Source organism: Brachycentrus maculatus, unplaced genomic scaffold, assembly GCF_059751285.1.
Source record: "Brachycentrus maculatus isolate JH-2025_06_01 unplaced genomic scaffold, ASM5975128v1 h1tg000589l, whole genome shotgun sequence".
Lineage (NCBI taxonomy): Eukaryota > Metazoa > Arthropoda > Insecta > Trichoptera > Brachycentridae > Brachycentrus > Brachycentrus maculatus.
In genome coordinates this window covers 688,342-713,157 of record NW_028281329.1, presented here as the reverse complement: position 1 = coordinate 713,157, position 24,816 = coordinate 688,342, and the positions used below count along the sequence as shown (strand labels likewise).

The 24,816-nt window shown below is 31.0% G+C and overlaps 3 protein-coding genes and 1 long non-coding RNA gene across 6 annotated transcripts in view; 1 reads left to right on the top strand and 3 right to left on the bottom strand.

Annotated features, from left to right (window-relative positions):
- The window catches only part of LOC148301237 (uncharacterized), a 40,033-nt gene extending 35,239 nt beyond the window's left edge, over positions 1-4,794 (bottom strand). For both annotated transcript variants that reach the window (XM_088273564.1, XM_088273561.1), the window contains exon 1: positions 4,279-4,794. In XM_088273564.1, coding sequence (XP_088129690.1) covers positions 4,279-4,456 — 178 coding nt within the window. In that variant the 5' untranslated portion in view covers positions 4,457-4,794. The remainder of the gene's footprint in view (positions 1-4,278) is intronic.
- Positions 4,795-5,518: 724 nt separating this feature from the next.
- Positions 5,519-8,205, top strand: Lamtor2 (Late endosomal/lysosomal adaptor, MAPK and MTOR activator 2). Its single transcript, XM_088273590.1, has 2 exons — positions 5,519-5,722; positions 7,708-8,205. Exons 1-2 carry the CDS (start codon positions 5,655-5,657, stop codon positions 8,015-8,017), a joined length of 378 nt encoding a protein of 125 aa, XP_088129716.1. The 5' UTR covers positions 5,519-5,654; the 3' UTR covers positions 8,018-8,205.
- A 139-nt stretch (positions 8,206-8,344) lies between these two features.
- LOC148301235 (uncharacterized) lies at positions 8,345-11,809 on the bottom strand. The gene is made up of 5 exons (XR_015838826.1): positions 11,469-11,809; positions 11,039-11,184; positions 10,070-10,327; positions 9,364-9,621; positions 8,345-9,208 (listed from the first exon to the last, which is right to left on the bottom strand). It is a non-coding gene; the product is annotated as an uncharacterized LOC148301235 (long non-coding RNA).
- A 1,382-nt stretch (positions 11,810-13,191) lies between these two features.
- On the bottom strand, positions 13,192-21,320 carry LOC148301234 (inactive fucosyltransferase B-like). 2 transcript variants are annotated; one of them, XM_088273557.1, is made up of 5 exons: positions 20,958-21,320; positions 18,574-18,716; positions 16,327-16,584; positions 15,277-15,534; positions 13,192-13,763 (listed from the first exon to the last, which is right to left on the bottom strand). In XM_088273557.1, the coding sequence occupies exons 1-5, from the start codon at positions 21,138-21,140 to the stop codon at positions 13,295-13,297; spliced, it is 1,311 nt and encodes a 436-aa protein (XP_088129683.1). In that variant the 5' UTR covers positions 21,141-21,320; the 3' UTR covers positions 13,192-13,294. The 2 variants fall into 2 exon arrangements, with proteins under 2 accessions (XP_088129683.1, XP_088129682.1); XM_088273556.1 differs by lacking the exon at positions 20,958-21,320 and adding an exon at positions 19,313-19,404.
- Positions 21,321-24,816: the final 3,496 nt, after the last annotated feature.

The following is a 24,816-nucleotide window of genomic DNA, read 5'->3' as shown; positions in this document are numbered from 1 at the left end:
AGAAATTTATTATACCTAAATTGATCGACGCTTTAACTCTCTTCTTCCGGGTCATAAAATAATCAATAAACTTGCTTGATTCGGAATCTGTAGGTACCGTAATTATTTATACTGCCCATAAAATTACAGTTTGAATATTATACCTTCTTACAGATGTAATGTATTCAGAAATATGCATATATCGCAGATTTACAAAAGAGAACATCGTGAAAAAACTTGGCATGATCAGATCAATCAGAACATAATTTGGTGGTGTCAAAAGCCTGCGTAATCGGAGGACATGTAGGATGTGAAGGAAGCGAGGAGTGTATGTCAGGACAGAAGTGTGGCGTTCCATCCCCTCTGCCTACCCTGCAGGGAAACGGCGTGATGGTGGTAGTAGTAGTAGTAGCAGTAGTGAAAAAACTATGCAAATATTGTTTGACGTCGTTGACGAAGGCCGCCAAATACGTCACGATCGGAATAATAGGCATGTTTTAGGAAAGAGTCTGGTAATGGTCTTCTAGTCAAACTCCACTCCATCACATCATGATTCTCAAGTACGTAACTATAGTATCTCAAATTATAATATTATTTATGTGCATCTAAAGAATGTACCCTTTAATTTTCGAAATACATATTTTAAAAATGCATGATTACGAAGAACTCGAGTTGATTTGTAAAGATCTCTTTCAGGTATGCCAAATACTTGAAAGTGTTCAGGTTAGGAGTCGTAACAATCGGTGGGTATGTATGAGGAGATGCATGAACGTGGAAGAGGCGAAGAATGTTTGCAAAGACAGAGTGGTGTTGCGTTCTATTCTCTCTGCCTACCCCTGCGGGGAAGCGGCGTGATGGTTAGTTAGTTAGATCTCTTTTTCTACATCTGCAGAATTGAAGCGATACATAATTTACATAAAAGTGTTTTTTTTTTACTTAACACATTCGTTGCTAATTTAAAAAAAACCCATGAAAACATATTGCTGCTCAATATATCAAATTATTTATATTGTGCATTATTTCATTGCACGTGTAGTTATTCAGGCATGAACGCGCTGCGCGTGTAAGTGAATGGCACACACGGACACACTAGGTGTGTTCTTAGCACGGAATAGTATAAAAAGGCGCATTATTTTGATGCATAATCGCAAAAACCTGTGTATGAAAAAGCCATAAAAATTCTTAGAACATATTATTGAAAGTCCATGACAAACAACTGTAAAGTGCAACATAAAAAAACACAATGCCTTATGTTAATATAGTAGAAAAGTAACGACTTTTATAGATTGTTGGTGATAATTTTGTGATTGTATTTTTCGATACATTAAAAAAAATCACATTTAATTAGATGCATTATATAGATTGAGAAAGTTTTGTAGCATATATTTGTTAAAAATACTGTTAATACTCTAATGGAGATCACTATATATTCTACCGTTTTTTTTTTCAAACATCCTTCTTTACGGTAAGTACCTTTGCATGAGTCATCCTAGCCACCTTGGAGCGGAGTTTCTCAAACTAGGGGCCGCGGTGAAAAAAAAAGAATGCCAATATATGTACAGAGAGTAGTGATAAAAAATATGTAAGTATACATAAGACGAAAACAGGCGAAGACAAAACATTTTAAATTTGTAAGGGTGGTGACTGACCGGAGCATTTCGTCGTAACATCGCTCGCGGCGAGCATCAGACACTATGGATTGAGCGCTCGGCTCGATGTACTGACTATACGAATGCTCGCATCGTAACGTGTTACGTTACGACGAAATGGCTCCGGTCAGTCACTATCCTAAAGGAAAGCTACAGCAACCAATTTTATTATATAGCATATTTATTAAGGATATACAGTAAAAACCGATTAAGAGACACACCTGTAAAAAAGAGAACCTCCTGACCGAGCCTGTCATCCATTTGGAAAGAGTACCACATCCCAATTTCGGCAGCAGATTCCGAACAGCCTCCATGATAATGATAATAGTCAATCTTCGGTGGGAGATGGTGCCCAGAGATGAAGACAAATACAAAATCAAACAAAATGCTACCCCGGTATGAGAGAAACCAATTTGTGCCAGCGAGTGAAACTGGGGATGTGAGGATGGGGGTCACGACGGTGAACAGATTGAGAATGGCTCTATAAAGTTGAGTACAGCCTGTAGCCAAGTGGTGAGCAGACAACGAGACAACGACCTTTCGTTCTTCGATACTCGCCGTAGGAGGAAGTGCGGAGTGAAACAAAAAAATGGAAGGTCACCTTACACTCTACACCGCAGGGAACCGGTAGGAAAATTGAATTAGGTTAAATAACCTTCGGAAGTGGAAACGAATTGTAGAAACGAACGAGTCGTAAGAACTTGGAAGACACCCGAGCCTTTGTACAAAATTATATATCCGTTCTTTTGAAATTCAGATAATATTAATTTATGGATTGGGGAGATTTGAAATGAAATTTTTCGACGTGTCAATAGCATTTACCGAAAAAAAATACATATGATATACAATACATAATATGAATACATATGATATGTAGTTTCACAAAAAAATGCGATAAGAAATTTTCCATTTCAATTAAATAGTTTTGGTAATAATTTTAATTTAACTAATTTATAAACAAAATATGTACGTGAGAAAATATGTTTAAAAGTGTAAAATAAAATACATAAGTACTTATATACTTTGAAAAAACAGGTACTCAATTGATATAATCTTCCTCCTGTTGATTTAATTGACGACTGGTCACGATGACCTTATCGTCTTCGAATGATCGTCATTTAAGGAGTCAAAAGTCATATATAGTCAAAAGTCATTGTGACAAATTCTGTCTCCCCAGTTCGACAGGAACAATTGGACAAATTTATGCGTCATAAACTTTTGACTGCCTATATCCAGTACTGTAAGTATGTTGTACCTTCCTTAGTGTTACTCGTAACTCAGAATGAAGGGGGTTTATATGGAACTGACAGAATCCATTGTTATTACTATAAAGATCGGCAACCGGGTTGATAAAATCACCAGAAATTAAAATCCAGAAGTTAATTTTACGTTGCCTACAAAACGTATGTAAAGCATGAACTTTTGTATGAAATCCCAGGTCAGATCATAGGATATTGTAAATATGACCTGGAGGGGGGAGTGGCGATCAATCTAACCGACCAGCTGACCAAAATAAATTAATATATTTTTGACAAGCGAGAATGTTTACTCAAGAATTAAGTATATTAAATTATAGTTACTACAATTATACTCACAATAGTCTATAAAACATATAAAGTTGGAGCCGAAGTAGGAACATGATAAGCTGTGTTGCATAAGCCGTAGCGAGATTTCCGTTAGGTAATTCCAAATTTTATTTTATCTTATTTCAGTCGTTCTTCTAACCTATTCTTATTTCTCATCACCAATGGCCAACCATGTTGAGACTTCCTTGATAAAATTTGAGTATTATTGCGATACAGAATGTGCATTGAAATCGCATGTATTTTTGAGCAATAGTCATCATGACGACGAGCAAAACAAGTCTTGTACCTTTTTTTCTTTTTTATTGTTACTCTACTGTGAGAGATGCATATGTTATTGTTTTTTTATTGATTAAATTGGGATTAAACTCTCAAAACTTACTAACTAACCATCACGCCGCTTCTCTGGAGGGGTAGGCCGAGAGAATAAAACGCCACACCACCCTGTCTTTGAAAAACATTCTTCGCCTTTTCCACATTCATGCATCTCGTCATGGCCGATTATTCTAACTCCTAACCTGAATACTTTCAAGCATTTAAAATATTTCATCACGTCAAGTTTTCCTGTTTTTATTTCCAACTATTGTACATTCGCCTTATTTTTTTACTGTTCTTTCTTCACTCATTCGGTTTACATGCCCAAACCATCTCAATGCACTTAATTTTATCGATAATGCGTATCTCAGCCTTGCGCTTATTTAAAAATAGATTTGTTACACGAAGGTAGTATTTTCTAAAAATGGTTCTTATTTTTGGCACCTTTACCAAATTGAAGCGGTGTTAACTTAATCACTAATCCCATAAAGGCAAGGTGATCCGTCCTGGGTATCAGATCTTGGGTAATATTAACACTTGAATAATACGTTTGAATTGAGTGTTTTTTTTGTTGTAAAAATAAATATACATGCAAAACGATTGGCATGCGTCATAAATAGATATGTCTAACTAAATATTCAAAGTGAACTCATAAAAACAGTGAGTATTGTGTATAAAGTAGTGTGTAAATAAGGCATATAAAAGATAAATTATAGCGAATTATTAATATGAAAATATAAAATAAAACATACCTGTAGCCACAACGATAAGCCCCAAAACAAATGTACCCCAAAGGATGCATCTTGACCTGTTAATTCCACTCGTAAGCCTTTGTGAAAAATACGACATGGGACAATGCCATCTTGACTCATTGGGCTGTTGTTCGTATGTCACAGTTGTCGGTTGATAAACCGCACCGCTGGCTGGCATTTTTATATAAATGAAATATATTTCCTTCTACAGGGCACAGAATTAACAATAACAGCACGAATTACCACACAAATGTATTTTAACTCAACAGATGGAGCACTGCACGAAGAGACTAACTCTTGTCAGCCACAACAAAACAACCATGAAATATACTTCTTCAGATCGGCGCAGGAGAGTAGAGATTTTATTATAGTAACACTCGATGGCAGTTGTGTTCAGAACTCAAATAAAAGGGCGCAATGTTACAATCTGACGCAGTTGACAAGGTTAACTCGGCACAATGACGTTTGAAACAGGACCCGCGTTTCGCGTCGTCCGTTCCACGTCCGTTCTCTTGTAATGTAAAACTGTGTAGGCACTTACAACTTTAGAAAGATTAAATATTCATTTCAGTCGTTGCTATTGGTCACAGTGTCTATTTTTTATCACCAGGGACTAGAGAATATTTCTCCTCGATTAGATGATAAATTAAAATGATTTTTATTTAGGTATTATTTTAGATTTTTTACTTTATTATTTATTATTTTGGTTTCTTTGGACATAAAAATAGCACTATACCGCAATAATGTAGAATTATCTTGATTGTAAAATACACAAAGACATGAAATTGATACTTTGTAAACATTCTGTGAGCTAAAAAATGAGGCTTTCCACAGAACTTTAACGTTAATATCTATATGGATAGAACCATTCTTCTACTTTCTGGCCACCAACTTATCGTCTTTGTATACTACTGGGGTCAGTTCTCTTCGTCCTCAGGTTGTAGGTCCTTCTGTCATAAATAACGTCACCGAGGCCATGTCTTCGAACCATGTTCTCCCTTTGCAGCATTCAAAGTTTTTTGTTATTCCTCTAGGTATCTTTCGATGAACATATATTGCTATTGCCTGGTTTACGATATACTCGGGTAGATAGAAACATTCAAACAAACGATTTATGGGATCTATAAAAATGGTGTCTTGCCATACGATATTAATAATTATGTAAATAAGTACCTACTCACATTTTCTATTCTAGTCACTTTAACAGATGTCGCCATAAAGAAAATCAAAACTAAATGTCAAACTGACAATAGATACGACAATGGTTTTTGGGTGTTTTTAGTCAGTGACAAATTTCGTACAAAATAAAAAAATTATAATCACTTAATAAGAACAAGATTGTAATTCAGGGGCATTTGTTATATTTCCTCGCTACTATGTTAAAACCAAAAGCCCTTACTCAAGTCTTGAGTCAAGCAAATACCGGAGGCATCGAAAATACCCTGTAAGACAAAGTATATTTTACATTTACATTCGTAGAGTATTAATGGAGTGAATCTACCTGCACTCTTCTTATAAAATCTCATAGGACTTTTGGAAACTTTTTTAATAAGGATTTTTTTGAAATAAGCCTGACGAAAAAATATTACTAAAAATACCTGCATTAGAAGCATGTGATTTCTCAAAATTAGAGTTGTGGCACTATTGTTGAAATTAAAACCTATTTTTATTGTTATTCTTTATCAAATTTTTAAGTACTAAAGAGCGAGCTTATTAAAATCACTACTTTTCCAGTCATGACTCTACTAATCTCGTTAAACAATTTTCGTTAAATTCATCTTGTGAGCCAGGAAGGCCTTAATAATCCAATTATACTCTTTGTAGAAATTGTATTTCATTGATTTAACTCTAGATTATCAACCATATTTACAATGTTTAATTTCTCAGACAACCACATTCACGTAGAAATTTTAATAATACTCTCCTTATTCATTGTTTACTTTGTGTAATACCACTTTAAGAAATACCACATCATGAATTTAATTTTTTGGTACAGTTAAGTCCAATTTTATGGAGAAACTAGCTCCGCATGAACATCCTAATTCGGCTTTATAACTCTGAATCCAGATTTGATGAGTTTTTCAGGATAGTTGACTGCTGCACCTTAAACGATTTTGATTTTTTTTTTTATATACATAAATTGTATACATTTATTTAAAAGAACAATTATAAAACATATTTTAAATGTTTTTTTGCAGAGACCCACCAAGCCACCTTATGTGTCTTGTCGGTGGAGTTTTTTTACATAAGTTTTTTATTGTTTTTATCTATTTTAACTTAATATACACACAAAACAGAGAGAAAAAATTTAAAAAAATATAAACTATTTTACAATTTTCATAGAAATTACTCTTGATCATTTACCCATTCCTTTATTTTGCCTTTGTTCCATATTTTATTTAGACCTCTAACCTCCGTTGGCAACAAATAAAAAATGTTCGGAACGATATATTGAAATGTTCGACTCCCACATTTATTGTTAATTTTTGGGACTATCAAATCTTCGTTTTGGGTAAATTGTGTATCATAGTTGTGCACTTGAAGATTTCGATATTTTTGTCTAGTTTGCTGTTCAACGATGATACTCATCCACAATATTCCACGCACCGGAAGCAACTTTAAATGTTTATATATCAAATTTGGATTGACCCTTGGATGGTATATATGACTGGGTACAATTTTTTTAACTATGGAATATTGCAGATTTTGAACCATTTTCAAATTTGTTTTTGTCGAATGGCCCCAAGACTTAATTCCAAAATGAGATATATATCATGTTTGTCTGAAATTTATACTTTTTAAAGGTTTTAGCAAATTTTTAAATAGATGACCATTTCACCCGGATGATAGATATCACGACAGTCAAACACAAAGTGATAACAAATGTCTCAAAACTGAGTCAGTCAAACTGCCTACATAGACCTACTAGCTCACTTCCACTCACCATCTTCCTCAAAGCGATAATTTTCAATCTCAATGTCATTGTAAGTCATACATATTCAATACTCTCCTTATCATTCATTGTTTCTTTGTGTAATACCACTTAAAAACACTACTTCATGACTACCAGTGTCGTAATAAACATTCCAACAGGTCAAATGTAGAATCCGGTAGCCAAAAAGTAGTGTTTTTAAGTGGTATTATATAAGGTAAGCAATGAATGATAAGGAGAGTGTTATATTACCATAGCACAAAGTTAACAATGCTTTTAATGTGCAAAATACAAAGATGTCCATTTTAAGTACATATTTTAATATAACATATTGCTTAAATTCCAATAAATAACGACCATAGAAATACACTTATCCAGTTTCACAATAAATCTGTTAATGCAACATCCTTCTGATAACATCTAACAAAATCCTTTCGTTTCCGCAAGAGAGGCATGATAAATTTTATATAAGCATTTTTTACTGTTTATTATTTTAGGCTGCTGAATCATGAGGGAGCATTATTGGCATACTCCGGTTACAACGATAAGGATGCGCGGGTCACAGCCGCTATAGCCAGTAACATTTGGACTGCGTATGAAAAAAACGGACGGAGCGCTTTTAAAGAAGATAGACTGCAACTTGTTCTCATAGATTGTTCAAATGGAAAACTAGTCATCACACAGGTGGCGAACCTTTTATTATGTTTGTATGCCAAAGAAAACGTTGGATTTGGTTTATTGAAAGAAAAGGCAAATGCTCTAGCGCAGTATTTAGAAGGTCCTCTTAAGCAAGTTGCAAATTCTTGAATCGTTATTTATATTATTGATTAGACATCTTAAGGTCTTCTTTTTGCAAATTTATAACTAAATACTTATTTCACACTTTGTAAATAAACTATATTCTAATGTAAAGTGCGATCAGAAATGTAGAAGACCTCTTAAAATTATTTGAAACTATCACATTATATTTACATCAATAAAAGTATAAGACTGTTTTTTGTTGTTTCATTTTATACTATTATATTGTAGTATAAAATATATTTTAGTTTTTTTTTGCCTTTTTATAATAGCAAATGAGATCTGGAAAACAGCGTATGCTTTCATAAATTCTTTAGTTTTATTGTTAATTATTGATATTTTTTATAGGATAAAAATCATTAAGGGGAATTCAAATAAAAACGTATATCAAAAACATGTTTATTATATTTAAATTATAAAAAAAATTACTACCTCAGATAAATATTCTGCATTCTGATCAGGGTTCTACCTAACTGCATAACAAAATATGACAAAACGATTAAAAATTATTTTGGACTAATTTGAATGTAAGAATTCGATACTATGGTAGGCTGCTTGCCACCTTTGTATAAATATAATAGATGGAAGTAATTATTTCAAACATCCCTAATATTTTTTGTATCTACTTATATTGTATAAATTCAAATAGTTTTATTTAGTGTAAATACATAGATATTTATTGTATAAATAAATTATTTTGGTATGTATCATTTTCAAGGAGGTGGTTTCAAGTAACTTATTAGTTTTGTTTATTTTACTGCACAATTCTTCAAAGGGCTTAAAAAATCAGATAGATCATCATAAATCTTAGGGCGGTCATCATTATAATTGAGAGCTTCACATATTCTACAGTAATGATAAGACCTTGTGCCATAGTAACCATGCTCATTATTAACGGCATATGCATTCCTCCATTTATGCAAATGAATATATTTATCTTCCCAAGTATTATTGACAACTAATATTAATTTCCCTAAATTACTTCCTGTCTCAAAATCATTGCTCAGAAAAGACCCGGGAGGTAGAATTTCTTTTAGATTGTTTAGTTTTGTTCCTACTATAATGGGCACCGCTCCCTTTGTATAAGAATTCCAAAAGACATTTTGTGTCAAATATTGGAAACAATCAGCAGATTCAAATGTTAAATAAAATGGATATTTGTTAAGAAGAGGACAATCCTTGTTGAATCCCTTTGGGCAGCTAAAAAAAGTTGAAATAATTAATACATTGAATAAAATGTTAATTTAAAATTAGTCAATATAAACAATATTTAAATTTCTTCTGATATTTATGGTTGTCAAGAAAATTATATTGAAGAAGTGAGAAAACTGATAGTATTTCAAAAAAATACATACGAAATCTCAGTATTGCCGCATGATCCATATATATCAACATCTAATACGTGTTGCAGGTCATTTAAAAATTGAAGATGTGGTCGATGTGGAGTACCACTTGAACAGTCATTGAGAAAGGCGGCTACCAATATTTGCCTCTGCTTTTCATTATAATATGGTATCAAAGATTTTGTAGCTGTTCTTATATCTTTGTGCTGTGGTATTTTAGCACGATATGGCAAAGTTCGTCCATTTGGAACTGGTATATCGGAGTCCATTCTGGAAAATTTTCATTTAATTTATCAACCGCTATTTACTATGTAAGTATATTACTGCTTTCATCACTACCTTAAAGCATACCAATCCTATCATCAACTAATATTGAAATATACTGGATAACTTAAGCTTGTACTGGAGACAGTTCTGTATATGTAATGAATTACGTGTGGTTCACAGAAGCAGCTATACTCCTGTGTCTCGCTGGTGCAAATTTACATGTGTACATGGTGTGTTCAAACAGGATTGCACATGGAGATATGCGTTTACTAACTATTAGTTGCGCGTTTTGAGTAACATGGAGTTGTCATTAGATATCAGTACCCATTAGGCGTTCTTTCCATTTAGATTGGGTGTTAGAGTTTATTATTAATAAAAGTAAACAGCCCAATATGAAGTATTTCTTGATCTGCTCTTTTCAAATTAATGCAAAATAATTTATAAAACAAACCTGTAAGTCATGGACCAGTTAAAAATACCAGCATAGTTAGCTAACGTATTGTTGTTCTTATACATAAATGTATTATACGGGCTTTCATCCGTTAAGAAAATCCATCGCTGGTTTGGAAGGCGAGTAGATAGAGGGGGTAAGTACTGTGGACCACGGAGCTTTAGTAATAGAATCACCACAGCATCAGCAGAACTCAATGCGGAATCCAAATAAGTAATTTCACAATTATTTACAGAGCAATCATCAAAAGGATTATTTCTAAAAAAATATATAAAATAATTTTCAATGAAAAAAAGGGATTTGGCCAATTTGTGAGAGGTGTATTTTATCAAATAAATTTAACTGTATGTAAGTTAACTGATGGAAAAAAGATAAACATTTAATATTTCTATTTTTTACCGATCCATCGGTGTATAAAAAAATAGGTAAAAATGCTTAATATGTATTTCATTTACAAAATGAATACTAATTGAAAATTATTTAAAAAATATCAAATTATTATATCTCTCTCCGAGAAAATGATTAAAACAATATGAAAAAAGTAGGCCCCCACTTGTAACCAGGACCTTAGTCAAGGAATGAATGGTTTCTAATCAAATGACAACACATGTAGTCATTTGATAAATAGCGTAAAAAGTGACTGCTGACTCAAGGACTCTAGCTTTATCTGCAGATGAATAAGTGAAAAAATGAAAATATTGATACAATTGCAGTGTTAAAATTCTACTTTCTTCAAACCCTTATCCACACCCCAATGCTGCATAGAGCACTGCATCATATAAACAAGTGTTGTCTTGATCATTAACACATGAAGGAAAGATGTCAGCCCTCCGCTTCAGGTACCAGTCCGGGTACAAATACATATATTGTTTATTGCTCAAACCAAACAGACAACATATATACATATATTGTTTATTGCTCAACCAGACAGAAATTTTATTGAGCAAAATAATAAAATAAAGTACTTACAATTTAGAAGAAAAGTATTTGATATGCCGTCTTTCAAGAAATGGACCATCTTTCCATATCAATATTTTATATGATTTTTCATCTTGAGATTTCGGATGATCCTCGTCTAAAAACAGTACCTCACCAAGCTTGGAGAAATTATGATACTAAAACATGATAAAAAAATTATACATATTGATCTCAAAACAAACATTTTTAAGAATAATAAAAATTAAAAAGAATTTATTTGAAACCGCCGATATTAAATTAAATAAAGAGGTAGGTATGTAATTATCTGTAAAAAAAAATTACAATTTTTTTTCTGCAAAAATTGTATTTTTATGAATAAATATTGTTAAAACATAATTCAATATTATCAAATAATTAAATATAATGAAACTTGTCTTGCTTTCATTGAATTATTAAATCATATTTTAAATTTATACTGTACCCGTCGCGCTTCAAAAAACTCATGCACATGATAGTTTGTTACTTGATCCTGGAAGAGTCGCAGAGGAATCACAATCACTATAATAATATTAATGAAAAGAACAAAAGATGTCCCTATTATACAGCGAAACAATTTTTTTTGACAAGACCTCGGTTTCAAATTAACTATATATTTTTTACTAAACATTTCAATGATAATAATTATATTTTACACTGCTTAAATCACTATAGTAATATTCATGAAAAGAAAAAAAAATGTCCCTTATATAAAGCTAAACATTTTATTTAAGACCTAAGTTTGAAATTATCTATATATTTATTATAGAACATTTCAATGTTAATAATTATATTTATACACTGATTTTAAAACTATGATGTCATAGATTTATTCTTATTTTTATTCTTTGTTCAAAATATATTTTTTAAATCTTTTAAGTAGGATGTTTTGTGTTTACTACACTTTGATCAAGTACAAATGTTTTATTTTTATTTTGTTGATAATCAATAGTTATTTACAATTAACGTTTTACTTAAATACAATATTTTTTTTGTTATTTTTATTGTTCTGTATGAACATGGTTCGACTTTCAACTGATGCGGAGAGGAAATTAGTTAAACTAAACAAATTTCCCATAAAATATTTGTATTTATACAAGACATAAATATCAGTGTGTGACTTCATGGTGGTTTGAGAATTAGGAAAATTACTTTTAAATGGACCGGTAGGAAACCAATTACCTTTGTAAATATTTGAATATGTATTCATGTAAAATCAGTGATCAACTGTAAAAGTTTCAAATGGAAAACCCATAAATATACTACAGCAATTCTATAGCTAATATTCCATATACACAGTGGCATGCACATAGAATTATTAGGGTGGCAGTAGAGGTAGGTAGTAAGGTAAGCTAGGTACTACTTACTAGGGTAGGTAGTAGGGTAAGCTGGGTACTACTTAGTAAGATAGGGTAGGTACTGGTAGCGTTTTAATATGTCACGCGAATAAGTTAGGACAGGCACTGCTTTACTGCCTATATGGTAAGCACACCCCTGGATATACAAACATGTAAAATGTAAATGAAAAAGGTAATGGTATGAAAGACAGGTGTACATGTGTATTAATAAAATAAAACATTTAAAAAATAAACAAACAAATATACACAAATCGATTATCAAGATAAATTGGCTTCTGGTCCCGTGGTTAGTGTTAGGTACTCTTGAGTCAGAATTTCTGGATTTGAGCCTACTCTTACACAATTTATTTTCTGTTTTTAATAGCGAGCCACTTAGACCTACAAAACTAGTGTTTATTGAAAAACATAATTAAGCAATGTATAGATATGTATTTTTTAAACTAAAAAACACAATCCGCCACTTCGATTCAGTGAGATGCAGGTAACGAGAGATTAAAGAGAGACTAAAAATTATTTAATTAATTCTGGTATGACTATAACTTTATATGTATTCTTATTAGAAAATTCATTTTTTATTGAAAACTTATTCCTCAAATAAAGAAAAAAATTATAAAACTCGTGTTTTCATACTAACCTCTGATTTCTTTATACATATTGTGTAAAAAAAAAGCATTAATCTTTATATATTGTTAAAGTAATATATTTTTTTTTGTATTACTGTATCCATTTTTTGGTTTAAATTTTTGTTTCATTGATTTAATTTATTGTTGTTTTGGAAATTTGTGCAATGGGATATGAAAACAGAAAATGTAAGGTTTTTCTTCATATTTTTTATACATTTATCAAATACATAGTATTCAATTAAATAAATTAAAATTTTGTACAGAACAGATAATATTTTTATTGCTATTATTTACCAGCAATTAAGCTTAGGATCTAACATATATGAAAGGTCATTCAAAATTTTAGTTTCTTCATTATTGTAATTAAGTGCTTCGCATAACCGGCAATAATGGAAGGAAGGCGCACCAAAGAGTCCGTGCTCATTCCTTGCTTCAAAGTGCTTTCTCCAGTCATGGTACTTCATGTAGTTACTCTCAAGTGTAGAATTGATGAACAAAAGTTGCCTTGCTAATTCAGCTGCGGATGAATAGTCATCAACGTGTATGTAAGAGTTTGGAGGCAATTGTATGCGACAGTCAGTTTTAGAAGGCCCCATCACTACAGGCACTGCACCAGTTCTGTATGCATTCCAAAATGGTTTCTCGCTAATGTATTGCTTGCAGTTTGCATTCTCAAATGATAAATAAAATAGATATCGATCCATTTGAGGACAGGATCCACCATATCTAGAATTTTTGGAAGTTCCTTTCTTGGGGCAACTGGAAATGAATAGTAAAATAGTAATGAACCAGTCTACTATTTTATCTATAACTCGCGATAAAAATATAGTGGCATGCTTATTAAACTATCTGACATGATCATTTCTTTGACTTTTATGGTGCCTTTACAATTATGGGAATTATGTGTAAATATAACATATCGCTCACTCCTTTCAAGAACATCATAAATAAAAAAAACTTGATTTTTCAGGAGAACATTTTTAAAGTTTAAAAATATAATACAATGTATTAAAAATAAATATCAAGCCACTTACTGAACTTTTTACTGTGCAACAGATCTTTTTAGGTTAAACCTGAAGGTTTTTTCTCCATTTGCAAAATATTTAGTATACCTATTTAAAAAAATAATAAAACAATACCTTTTCTTCAAAATGCAAAAACAACACATTCTGCCCTGTAGCGAGTAAATATTAAGTTAAAAATATGCCTCTTTTGCTGGGATATAGTACATTTTCTAGGCATTCCGAAAACACGCATGACTGAAAATTGACGATTTTTGATTTATGACGCTCTTGAAAGGAGTGAGCGATATATTATGCTATTAAGATAACATTAATTACAATTGGTAAATAGAGTATAAGTCTCATTTGGATAAGGTGCTAGACATTTTTTGTGCCTGCCTTTTTTAAACATACATTATGAGAAAAAGATTTATTCAATCTTCAAAGTACTTATTAATATTTTTTTGTATATATTGGAGATCAAACCAATTTTAGAGAGAATTTAAAAAGGAAATTAATTTTCAACAATCATAACCGACATCATCAGACCAGTCTGATGATGTCGGTTACGATGAAACCCGGTTGCTGGTGAAATAAAGTTGATGTGGAAAAAATGTCAGTACGAAACTTATATTTAATAAATAGATTGTTGAAAATTAATTTCCTTTTTAAATTCTCTCTAATTATGACACATTTATTATAATGTCATAAATCGTACTAGTACCTTTTATAAACGGATGTTATAACCAACATCTACCTAGAGTTATTATATATCAGAACCTGTCTGCTCTTTCATGTTCATGTCTGACCTTTAAATATCCAGCATTTAATTTGTGGAATTTAACGTCATAAATGGTGTAGATGAAAATATATTTTTACCACACAGCGGTATCACTACTTGTGATATCAAATAAATAAATACAAACACATTTATGATGGAAACAATATTACATAATGAGCTGGTAATGTCCATTTTTTTTGTCCGCCTCCGTAGTGTAATGGTCAGCACGCTCGGCTACCGTTCTAGAGGTCCCGGGTTCGATTCCCAAGGGGGTAAAATAAATATAAGTAATTTTTTCACTGTAATATTTATTCAATACTACCATGGACTGGTACCTGAAGCGGAGGGCTGATCACCTTTCCTTCATGTGTAAACGATCAAGATAACACTGCGTTTATATGACACAGTGCCCTGTGCACCATTGGGATGCGGATAAGGGTTAAAAAAAACCTTGTTTTAATCATATATACATAATATCTTGAAAACTTACACGTTGCGGAACTCAGTCCCGCAAGCACCATAAATATGTACGGTGAGGTGTTTCTCTAGTTCCCGAACATACTTCAGGCGCTGATTGCTTGGATTACAGTTGGACATTAAAACTGCAACCAAAACATCTCTCCTCTTTATATCTGCATTGGGTACCAGCACTCTCAACTTGTCTTTGAATTCCGCAGCGTGATCCACAACAATAGGCTTTGACAACGCCATGGTTCTCCCATATGGTACCGGAACATCAGATTCTAACCTGAAAACATTCAAAATAGTACTACAAATGGTTTTTTGTGTTTTAGATTTTTAAACAAAATAGGTTGACTGGTATAGTGGAGTATTCGGGAAGTTACTTGATTGCGAAACTGGTATCACAGGTATTGTAGACAAGGGGGATCGAATTCAATAATGACTTATTTAAAAGAAGTTCAACTTTAGTCTTGTCTGAACACCTTCATTAAATATCTGAAACATTACAATCTATCCTTGGAACCCCTCTTAAATTCTTACCTGATCCTAATCCCTATTCCTTGCTTTCATCAATATAGAATATTGTTATTAATAATTTGTTTTACAATTTTTGTTTATTTATTCCTATTTTGTATGTAAACTCTATATGTCTACCCACTAATTTCAAACAGGTATAACCTTGATCTACTAGTTAGTTGGAAGATATACCTTCACAAAAATACACTTTTCTTCACAGTGTATATATATGTATGAGCAAATTGACAGGTTTAAGTTTCAACTTTCACTACGTAGCATTCACCATGCTATCCATTATTGAACATTAATTTTATATAGTAAATGACTAGACATCCATATTCCCTTTGTATAAAACATGCGTCATCTCTGTAGAGACATTCAATATGTCTTGATATCCGTGTTTGAGTACAATCAGTTAAAAAATATTGAAAATAATACTTTATGTAATCTCAGTTATTTTTCTTTGATATTATTTTTACTATTTTGTTTTGTTGTTTTTAGCTGTACAATATCAGTAAAAACCCTTTGGGAATTTTTATAGAATAAAATATATTATAATCACCTATAGGACATTGACCAATTGAAATATCCTTCATACTGCTTCCAGTTATTGCTGGAGAATAGAAATGTGTGTACAGGACACTCATCAGTCAGAAAAACCCAACGCTGACCGGGCGGCCTCTCTTGACCGATATTTGGGAGATCCTTTATACTGGATAGCCTTTGCATCATGAAAACGACAGCATCGGCGTCCTTTATATCGCCATCACTGTAAGTCAACTCGCAGTTACTTACAGAGCACTGGCTGAATGGGTCCCTTCTAGAAATATAAATGTGTCATTGTTAAAATGAATTAATATTTTCTATCTATATGTAACTAAGCAAGTGTGTCTCTGAACACAATGAGGATGCTCAGTATTTTTTTAAGTAAATATCCCACAACTTCAAACTCTCATCCTCACCCGATGGTGCATAGGGCAATGCATTATATAAACGCAGTGTTATCTTGATCGTTAACACATGAAGGAAAAGTGATCAGCCGTCCACTTAAGGTTCCAGTCCAGGGTAATATTGAATAAATGTTAGAGTAAAAAAATCGCTTATATTTATTTGACCCTCTCCCTGGGAATCGGACCCGGGACCTCCAGTACGGTATCCGAGTGTGCTGACCATTAAACTACGGAGGCGGGCAATATCTCATAAAACCAACTTAAAAAATGAATATGTAGTAATGACTTTTTAATGTCTGAACATGAATGACATTTTTGAGGCTGAGATCTCAAATGTTCGAATTCAGAACGCAAACGGCTGCGTTAGGGGCTGGATATATTTCCGCGTGCGATTTTTTACAATATACATATATTAAAAATTACTTTTTTTATTGATTTTTTAAATTTTTTTTTAACTCCTTACCTTTCAATAACAGTTTTCTCTTCAAAACAATATATTTATTTCGAAGAAAAACTGTTTTTTTCAATACAAAAACGGTATTTTAAGCAAAAAATCGATTACTTCAAATGTCACTTGGCTAGCATTTATTAAAAGCAAATGCAGCAAGATTAGATTATATCACCTACATAATATGCGCTGTTGCTTCTTTTGACAGATATATCCACGTGACATCAGTGCATAATAATTTAAGACTTTTGTATTCTTTTTATGCAGACTTTTGAACAATATAGTATTTTTTTATGATGAATAAGGAAATAAATCATATTAGCTTTTTGCATTAAACACCTACGTGGTGTAAATAAATTTGACTGATACTTCTATTCGGTGAAAAAAAAGGAATAAAAGTTAATGTTACCGACGAAAATAAATCATTTTTACAATCAATTGGTTTTGCAAAATTGTTAGAAATAGACGTCCAGAAGTCAAATAAATATTAGTACTACATAATTGAGCAACAGGTTCAAACTAAAAAACAAAAAGGAGAAATATTTTAAATAAACTTATGTTTGTCCATCCCTCTGGTGAGTTTAGTACGTATACAAAGACAGTACAAAGATAATAAAATAAATCTCAAATTATGTTTTTAACCACTCTCATTTTTGCACGTTTTTCTAACCGGTTTCGGCAAGAACCTTGCCATCTTATGGGGTAGATATATACTATCTATCCCTGAAGATGACAAGGTGCTTGTCGAAACCAGTTGGAAAAAAGTACCAAAAATAGAAATGGTTGAAAACAAGGTTTGAGTTTTCATTTAATGAAGTTTATAACATGTGCCACAAAGTATCAATAACAAAAAACACTCAATAAATTGATTAATCCATTATAGCAAATAATTACCTGGTTTAGCTTAAAAACAGTGTACAACGGAGTCCTGGTTCCAACTCTAATGTATGGAAGTGAAACATGGAGTTGGCAAAAGAAGGATGAAAATAGACTGAATGCAGTCGAAATGCGATCTCTCAGAAGAATGTGTGACAGAAAGATGTATGATAGATGTTCGAATAGTGAAATAAGGAAGGAATGCAAAGATGAGATAAGCATTATCGATCAAATTAAGAAAGGTGTGTTGAGATGGTTTGGACATGTAGAACGAATAAGTGAGGAAAGATCAGTAAAACAAATTTATGAGGCGAATGTAATTGGAAAAAGGAGCAGAGGAAGACCGAGAAAAACATGGCGCGATCAGGTATGCCAAATACTCAAAAGTCGTCAGGTTAGGAGTCGTAACAATCGGCGGGTATTTATGAGGAGATGCATGAACGTGGAAGAGGCGAAGAATGTTCGCAAAGACAGAGTGGTGTGGCGTTCTATTATCTCTGCCTACTGGCGTGATGGTTAGTCAGTTAGTTATTACCTGGTTTCCTGAAAACTGAAAATATGCCTTGCTTCCAGGAACTCTCCCTGTTTCCATATTAATATTTTGTATTTTTTATAGCGTCTCTCTGGTGGGATTTGGTTCCGAAAAATTATGTTTCCAACAGCAGACATATTAATATCCTGAAAATAGTAAAACCAACCTGAACGTTACATATTATTTATTGATTCGGCATTAACTTTGTGGAATGACGTGTTGATTATTGAAAACAAAAACATTTTTAATAATACCATTTACTGAATTTTATTTCATTCACACTAGTTTCGAAAACTAATCACCTGTTTTGACTAATCACCTGTCGGTGAAAACAGCTATAGTTTTCGAAACTAGTCGTGTATAATGAAATGAAACTTAATTAGTGGTTTTATACAAATGCTATTTTTTTATTAATAATGAACGTTACATGGTGTATAAAGTGATCACTTACCCCAAACAATCCTAGGTCGTAAGTCCTGTAAACACTCAATCTAAAAACAATCTACGTCTCTGTTGATACTTAAAATCTTATATGTTATAATTTTTTATTAATAAAGAATTGTATTTTTTCACTAATACAATGTGTATTAAATTGTCTGTAATTATGTATAGGTAGTTACAAATTTGCTTTGGATTTTTTTCTATTTATTGCATTTATTTCTTTAAAAAATGACAAAATGATGAATTCGCGGAAAAATCAAGTTATTTAAAAAAAAAAGTTTGATCAAAATAAAATACTTACATTTCTCGGTTCATAATAAGATTCTACCATTAATAAATGGTGGACAATATCGACGACATCCACGTTTTCATTCTTATAGTGTTCTTCGTATATGTTTTTACTTCTATGTCTCGACACATGACGACAAAAGTAAACCACCAAAAACCCTATTAAACTAACTACTATGACATCTTTTTTAGTGTACCGAGCAAAAATGCGTGTGTGATGTGTTTTAATCATTGTGAAACTATCGACTTCTAGACATTCTAATTAGAGGAACAATATAACTTGTTTTATATTTATCGATAGCCTGCATAGCAAATGCACTTAATAAAAAACATGGAATAGTTGACAACCTATTCAGTTCATTCAAGAAATACTGATAAGTATTAGTTGTTTCGTGAGACATATATAATACATAATATGGATATTATCATTTTAACTACTGTAACTACACGTACCTGCATTAGTGCTAGAAAAGCTTTTATATTTTGTAATAATATTGAGAAAAATATATAGGTACATATTATATGTCTATATAGCCTTTGACCGAGACATCTATATCCTTCTTCATCCATGTGAAGATGTAATTATAAATAACTCCGAAGATGACAAACCCAGATTTGTGAACAAAGATTTGGACACACTTAAAATATTATGAATAAAAAATAAAATAACTGGAGCAATTAAACTTTGCCCGGGGTCAGATAATTTGAGTTTGTAAACGTCATGTGAGGATAAAGTTTTTTCATACTCTTTGTATTGCTTGCTACCTTTTTACTCATTCGGATTTTGCTATACTGTTCTAAACTTTTTGAAGACAGGTTAAAATATATATATATATATATATATATATATATATATATATATATATATATATATATATATATATATATATATATATATATATATATATATATATATATATATATATATATATATATCTGATATGTTATATAGAAAAGTAAATTTGATAAAAATATGCAGAATGTCAGTATTATTAATTAATAATATTAATGATCAACTTTAAACTGTAAAAATGTATATTGTTATATCAATATTACAGCCACCCTTGGAGAACCAAAAATTGTGAATTTTTGTATCGAAAACGTGAAAATAGTTATACCGATGTCATGTCGATCACTCCTTTCAAGAACGTCATAAATCAAAAATCGTAAATTTTCAGTTGTGCATGTTTTCGGAATGCCCAGTAAATGTACTATATTGCAGCAAAAGCGGCATATTTTTAACTTAATATTTACTCGCTACAGTTTTGTTTTTGAAAGTGTTGTTTTTGCATTTTTAAGAAGTGTATTGTTTAATTATTTTTTTAAATATACTAAATATTATTCAAATGGAGAAAAAACCTTCAGGTTTTACCTAAAAAGATATGTTGCACAGCAAAAAGTTCAATAAGTGGCTTGATATTTATTTTTTATACATTTTATTATATTCTTATTACGATCTCCTGAAAAAACTAGTTTTTTGATATGACGTTGTTGAAAGGAGTGAGCGATGTGTCACAATCGTCGGAGCTCACAAATATCATCTAGGCAAGCACATGTACAATATACAAATGGGCGACCATAACTACTATAAAGACCCTCTAAGAAAATCTACAATTTTGTGCGAGTCAATAGATTAACCAAAATCATTATATTCTTACCTCTCGAAAAGAGAAAAAATAATCCGTTCTTTCTTTGTGAAAATCGTCACCGAAATCATTTGCGCTGGTATACTTTTCATTCACTGGATATTTTAAATAAATTTCGTATGAATGTATCAAAAAAAGTATAATCGTTGTCAACGCTAAACTTACACACACAATCACAACTCTTTTAAGATGCATTTTGGAATTTAATAAAAATATATAATATAAAGATATATTGACTAATTGCTAACATTTTTGATAAATAAATTAAAGATTCTAAGAATAAAAGTTTTTATAACATTCAGCGACCATTTTTTTATACACGTGTTTAAACCAATATGAGTCAACTACTCACTTCTAAACAGTTGTTTTATTTCTAAATATTGACCTTATAACTTTACCTATCAAGCTCAAATATTATACTAATATTTGTACATTAATGTGACGCAAAATTTTGGATATCATCATAAATTGTCTGGTTATACGCGTTAACTTACTTTTATCTATAAAGATAGCATAAAATAATCGTGATCCTGTAGATTAGAAATACAATAAAAATGTCGCGTTGTGGTTGTTAGTGGTTAGTGGCTAGAGTCGCGGACTCTTTGAGTCAGAGTTCCTCAGTTCGAACTCACTTTACCACAATTTGATCCCTATTTCTAATAATGAGCCGCTCAGGCTTACTGAAATAGTATGAAATTTAAGTATTTTTATAAATGATAAAAGCACATATCGCTCACTCCTTTCAAGAACGTCATAAATCAAAAAAATTGATTTTTCAGGAGAACGTTTTTAATGTTTCAAAATATAATACAATTTATTAAAAATAAATATCAAGCCACTTATTAAACTTTTTACTGTGCAACAGATCTTTTAAGGTAAAACCTGAAGGTTATTTCTCCATTTGAAAAATATTTAGGAAATTTAAAAAAATAATTAAAACATACCTTTTCTTCAAAATGCAAAAACAACACTTTCTGCCCTGTATCGAGTAAATATTAAGTTAAAAATATGCCGCTTTTGCTGGGATATAGTACATTTTCTGGGCATTCTGAAAACATACACAACTAAAAATTTATGAATTTTGATTTATGACGTTCTTGAAAGGAGTGAGCGATATATTACTCTTCATTTCAATAAAAAAAAAATCTTAATTGAATACGACAGGAGCCGCGCCCTGATGTAGTCGGGTAGACGCACAACTGCGAATCTGGGGTCGCGGTTTCGATTTGTGTTAATTGCAAAATAAATTAAAGAAAGATTTATTTTCAATTGGTCTTGGTGTTTATGATGTACTGAACTATCCTATCTGCAGACAAGCCTTTAAAATGTTTAATATTTAATGTAAATTTCTTTCAGGGTTATTCCTTTAGAATAAATATAAAATAAAATTAAATTTATATACATACACCTACTCTTTTCTTCTCAACACCGGATGTCGCCAATGGATCATTCTCATGATGAGTTATTATTGGCTAATAAATTAATATGAAAAAATCACAAGACTATCGGTAACATTCTTATTGAAATATGTAGAGAAGTAAGGGAGATATTAGGGTTTAAACTTTAGATATTTGAATAAAACGAAAAACGAACACCGCTATACGTCATCGGGTGTGTTATGGGGCGTATCCCTTTATGTATCTGCTTTATAGAGCTGTAATAGCAGTAGTATGGATTCGTTTCTGTGACGTCATTCGTTACCAACTTACGAAAACAACGTTTTTACGAAGCCGAATTTTGCAAAAGAAAATGATTAATGAAAAGATTGATTATATAGGCTGTTATAAACACAAAACGAGTCTTACACAATCCTTTATAGATTGAGTACGTTAAATTAGATATTCTTCCCGAGTGATAATACCCTATTATTTCGGGAAGTCTTTGTTTCGAAGTTGGATTTGCAATGTTGTGCAGACGGCGCGGCGTAAAAAGGAGGTGAACATCATGCGAACAGCATTTACTTGTTAGTCGATTTTTTATAACGTTGCATATATTTCGTTCACTAAATTCCGGGAGATATTTTCGTCGCGCCGAAGATGAAATTTTTAAAAACAGATTTGTTTAAATAATGGCATAGTGTTTATAAATTATCGAACACATTTTACTTTTGAATTGTTTATGTTTAAATCGCGGTATTTATAGCGCAGTAAGCCTAAAAGTCCTAGTAGTCAAAGGGTTGATAATGTGTCGCACATTTATGCGTGATTCAAGTGAAAAAGCACATTGATTTAATTTATCAGGACATAAAATTGTTGCTCTTATCTTTTTTCGAGCGCGATAAACACTTTAAGATAAAATAATTTAAAAAAAGATATTTCAGATTTTCTAGATTTTCGGCTTATGCTGATTGTGTAAAGTTGTATTTTTTGTAAGTTGTATTTTATATATATATATATATATATATATATATATATATATATATATATATATATATATATATATATATATATATATATATATATATATAAATATGTATATATATATATATATACATATATATATATATATATATATATATATATATATATATATATATATATATATATATATATATATATATATATATATATATATATATATATATATATATATATATATATATATATATATATATATATATATATATATATATATATATATATATATATATATATATATATATATATATATATATACATTCGATTTGTGTAAATATGATTTTCGCAATAGTATTTGTTTTTTTATGAAATACGTTTGATGGAGATAAGTCATAGCGTACATACACATATGTATATAATAAATAATTTTAAGTTATTGAGTATTTAATGTAAGATTAAATTTTTATTATGAAAGAAACACAAATTGTTTATCGAAAAGTACTTTTAGCACGCAATAAGCGTAAAGTATCTTTGAAAGAATAATCTGTTTATTTTAAAAAAAATTCTAAATCGTATATTTTTCTTTCTAAAACAAAACAATTTACTGTCACAACTATGCAAAAAACAAAAAAAAACTATTATGCCTTCGGAGGGGTAGACAGAGAGAATAGAAAGCCACATAACTCTGTCTTTGAAAACATTCTATTCGCCTCTTCTATAGTCACGCATATCCTCATAATACCATAAAATATATTATCTCTCAGCTAGATATTGTACTGTTTTTAAATTGTGGAAAATAATTTTTTTGCAAGTTTTATATGTTAAAAAATAAACAGGTTATTGCTTCATAAAATTAAACACGGGCTGCAGTCCCGTGGTTTGTGTCGCGGACTCTTGAGTCAGTATTTCTGGGTTCGAACCCACTCTATCACAATTTGATACCTATTTCTATTCATGAGCCTCTTAGCCTCACAGAAAGAGTATGAAATTTTTATTATTTCCAAAAAAATATTTTTGTAAATAATAATAACAACACTAATATATATTTTTCTCTTTTTTTAATTAAAATAAAATAAGTAAATTTAATGTTAGTACTGTTAGTTATAACTGATTATTGGGGAGATAATCATTTCTAAACAAGGTATTCCAAATTTGTTCAACGTTGCCCAGTTGTTCTAAAAAATATCCAGAAGAGAGAAATAAATAAACCGTTGTGTAGTTATTACAAGTTTATTATTGTAATTTTATATTAGACCTTTTTTCATATGCATAATAAATATTAACGCGTTTCAAAACAAAATATAAATATTATATTTTTGTTGTAGCTCTTTATAAGTAACTAAATTATATGTTTATTGTATACGATTTTTTTTTTAAATCGTCAGTCTTAATCTGTTTTATTTTAGGTGTCAACTTTTTACGTTTATTTTAATTAATTAATCGTAAATAAATGTAATTTATTAATTGTTGTAAGAGTATTTATTTATTTCAATTTAAAAATTAGATCTAATAAA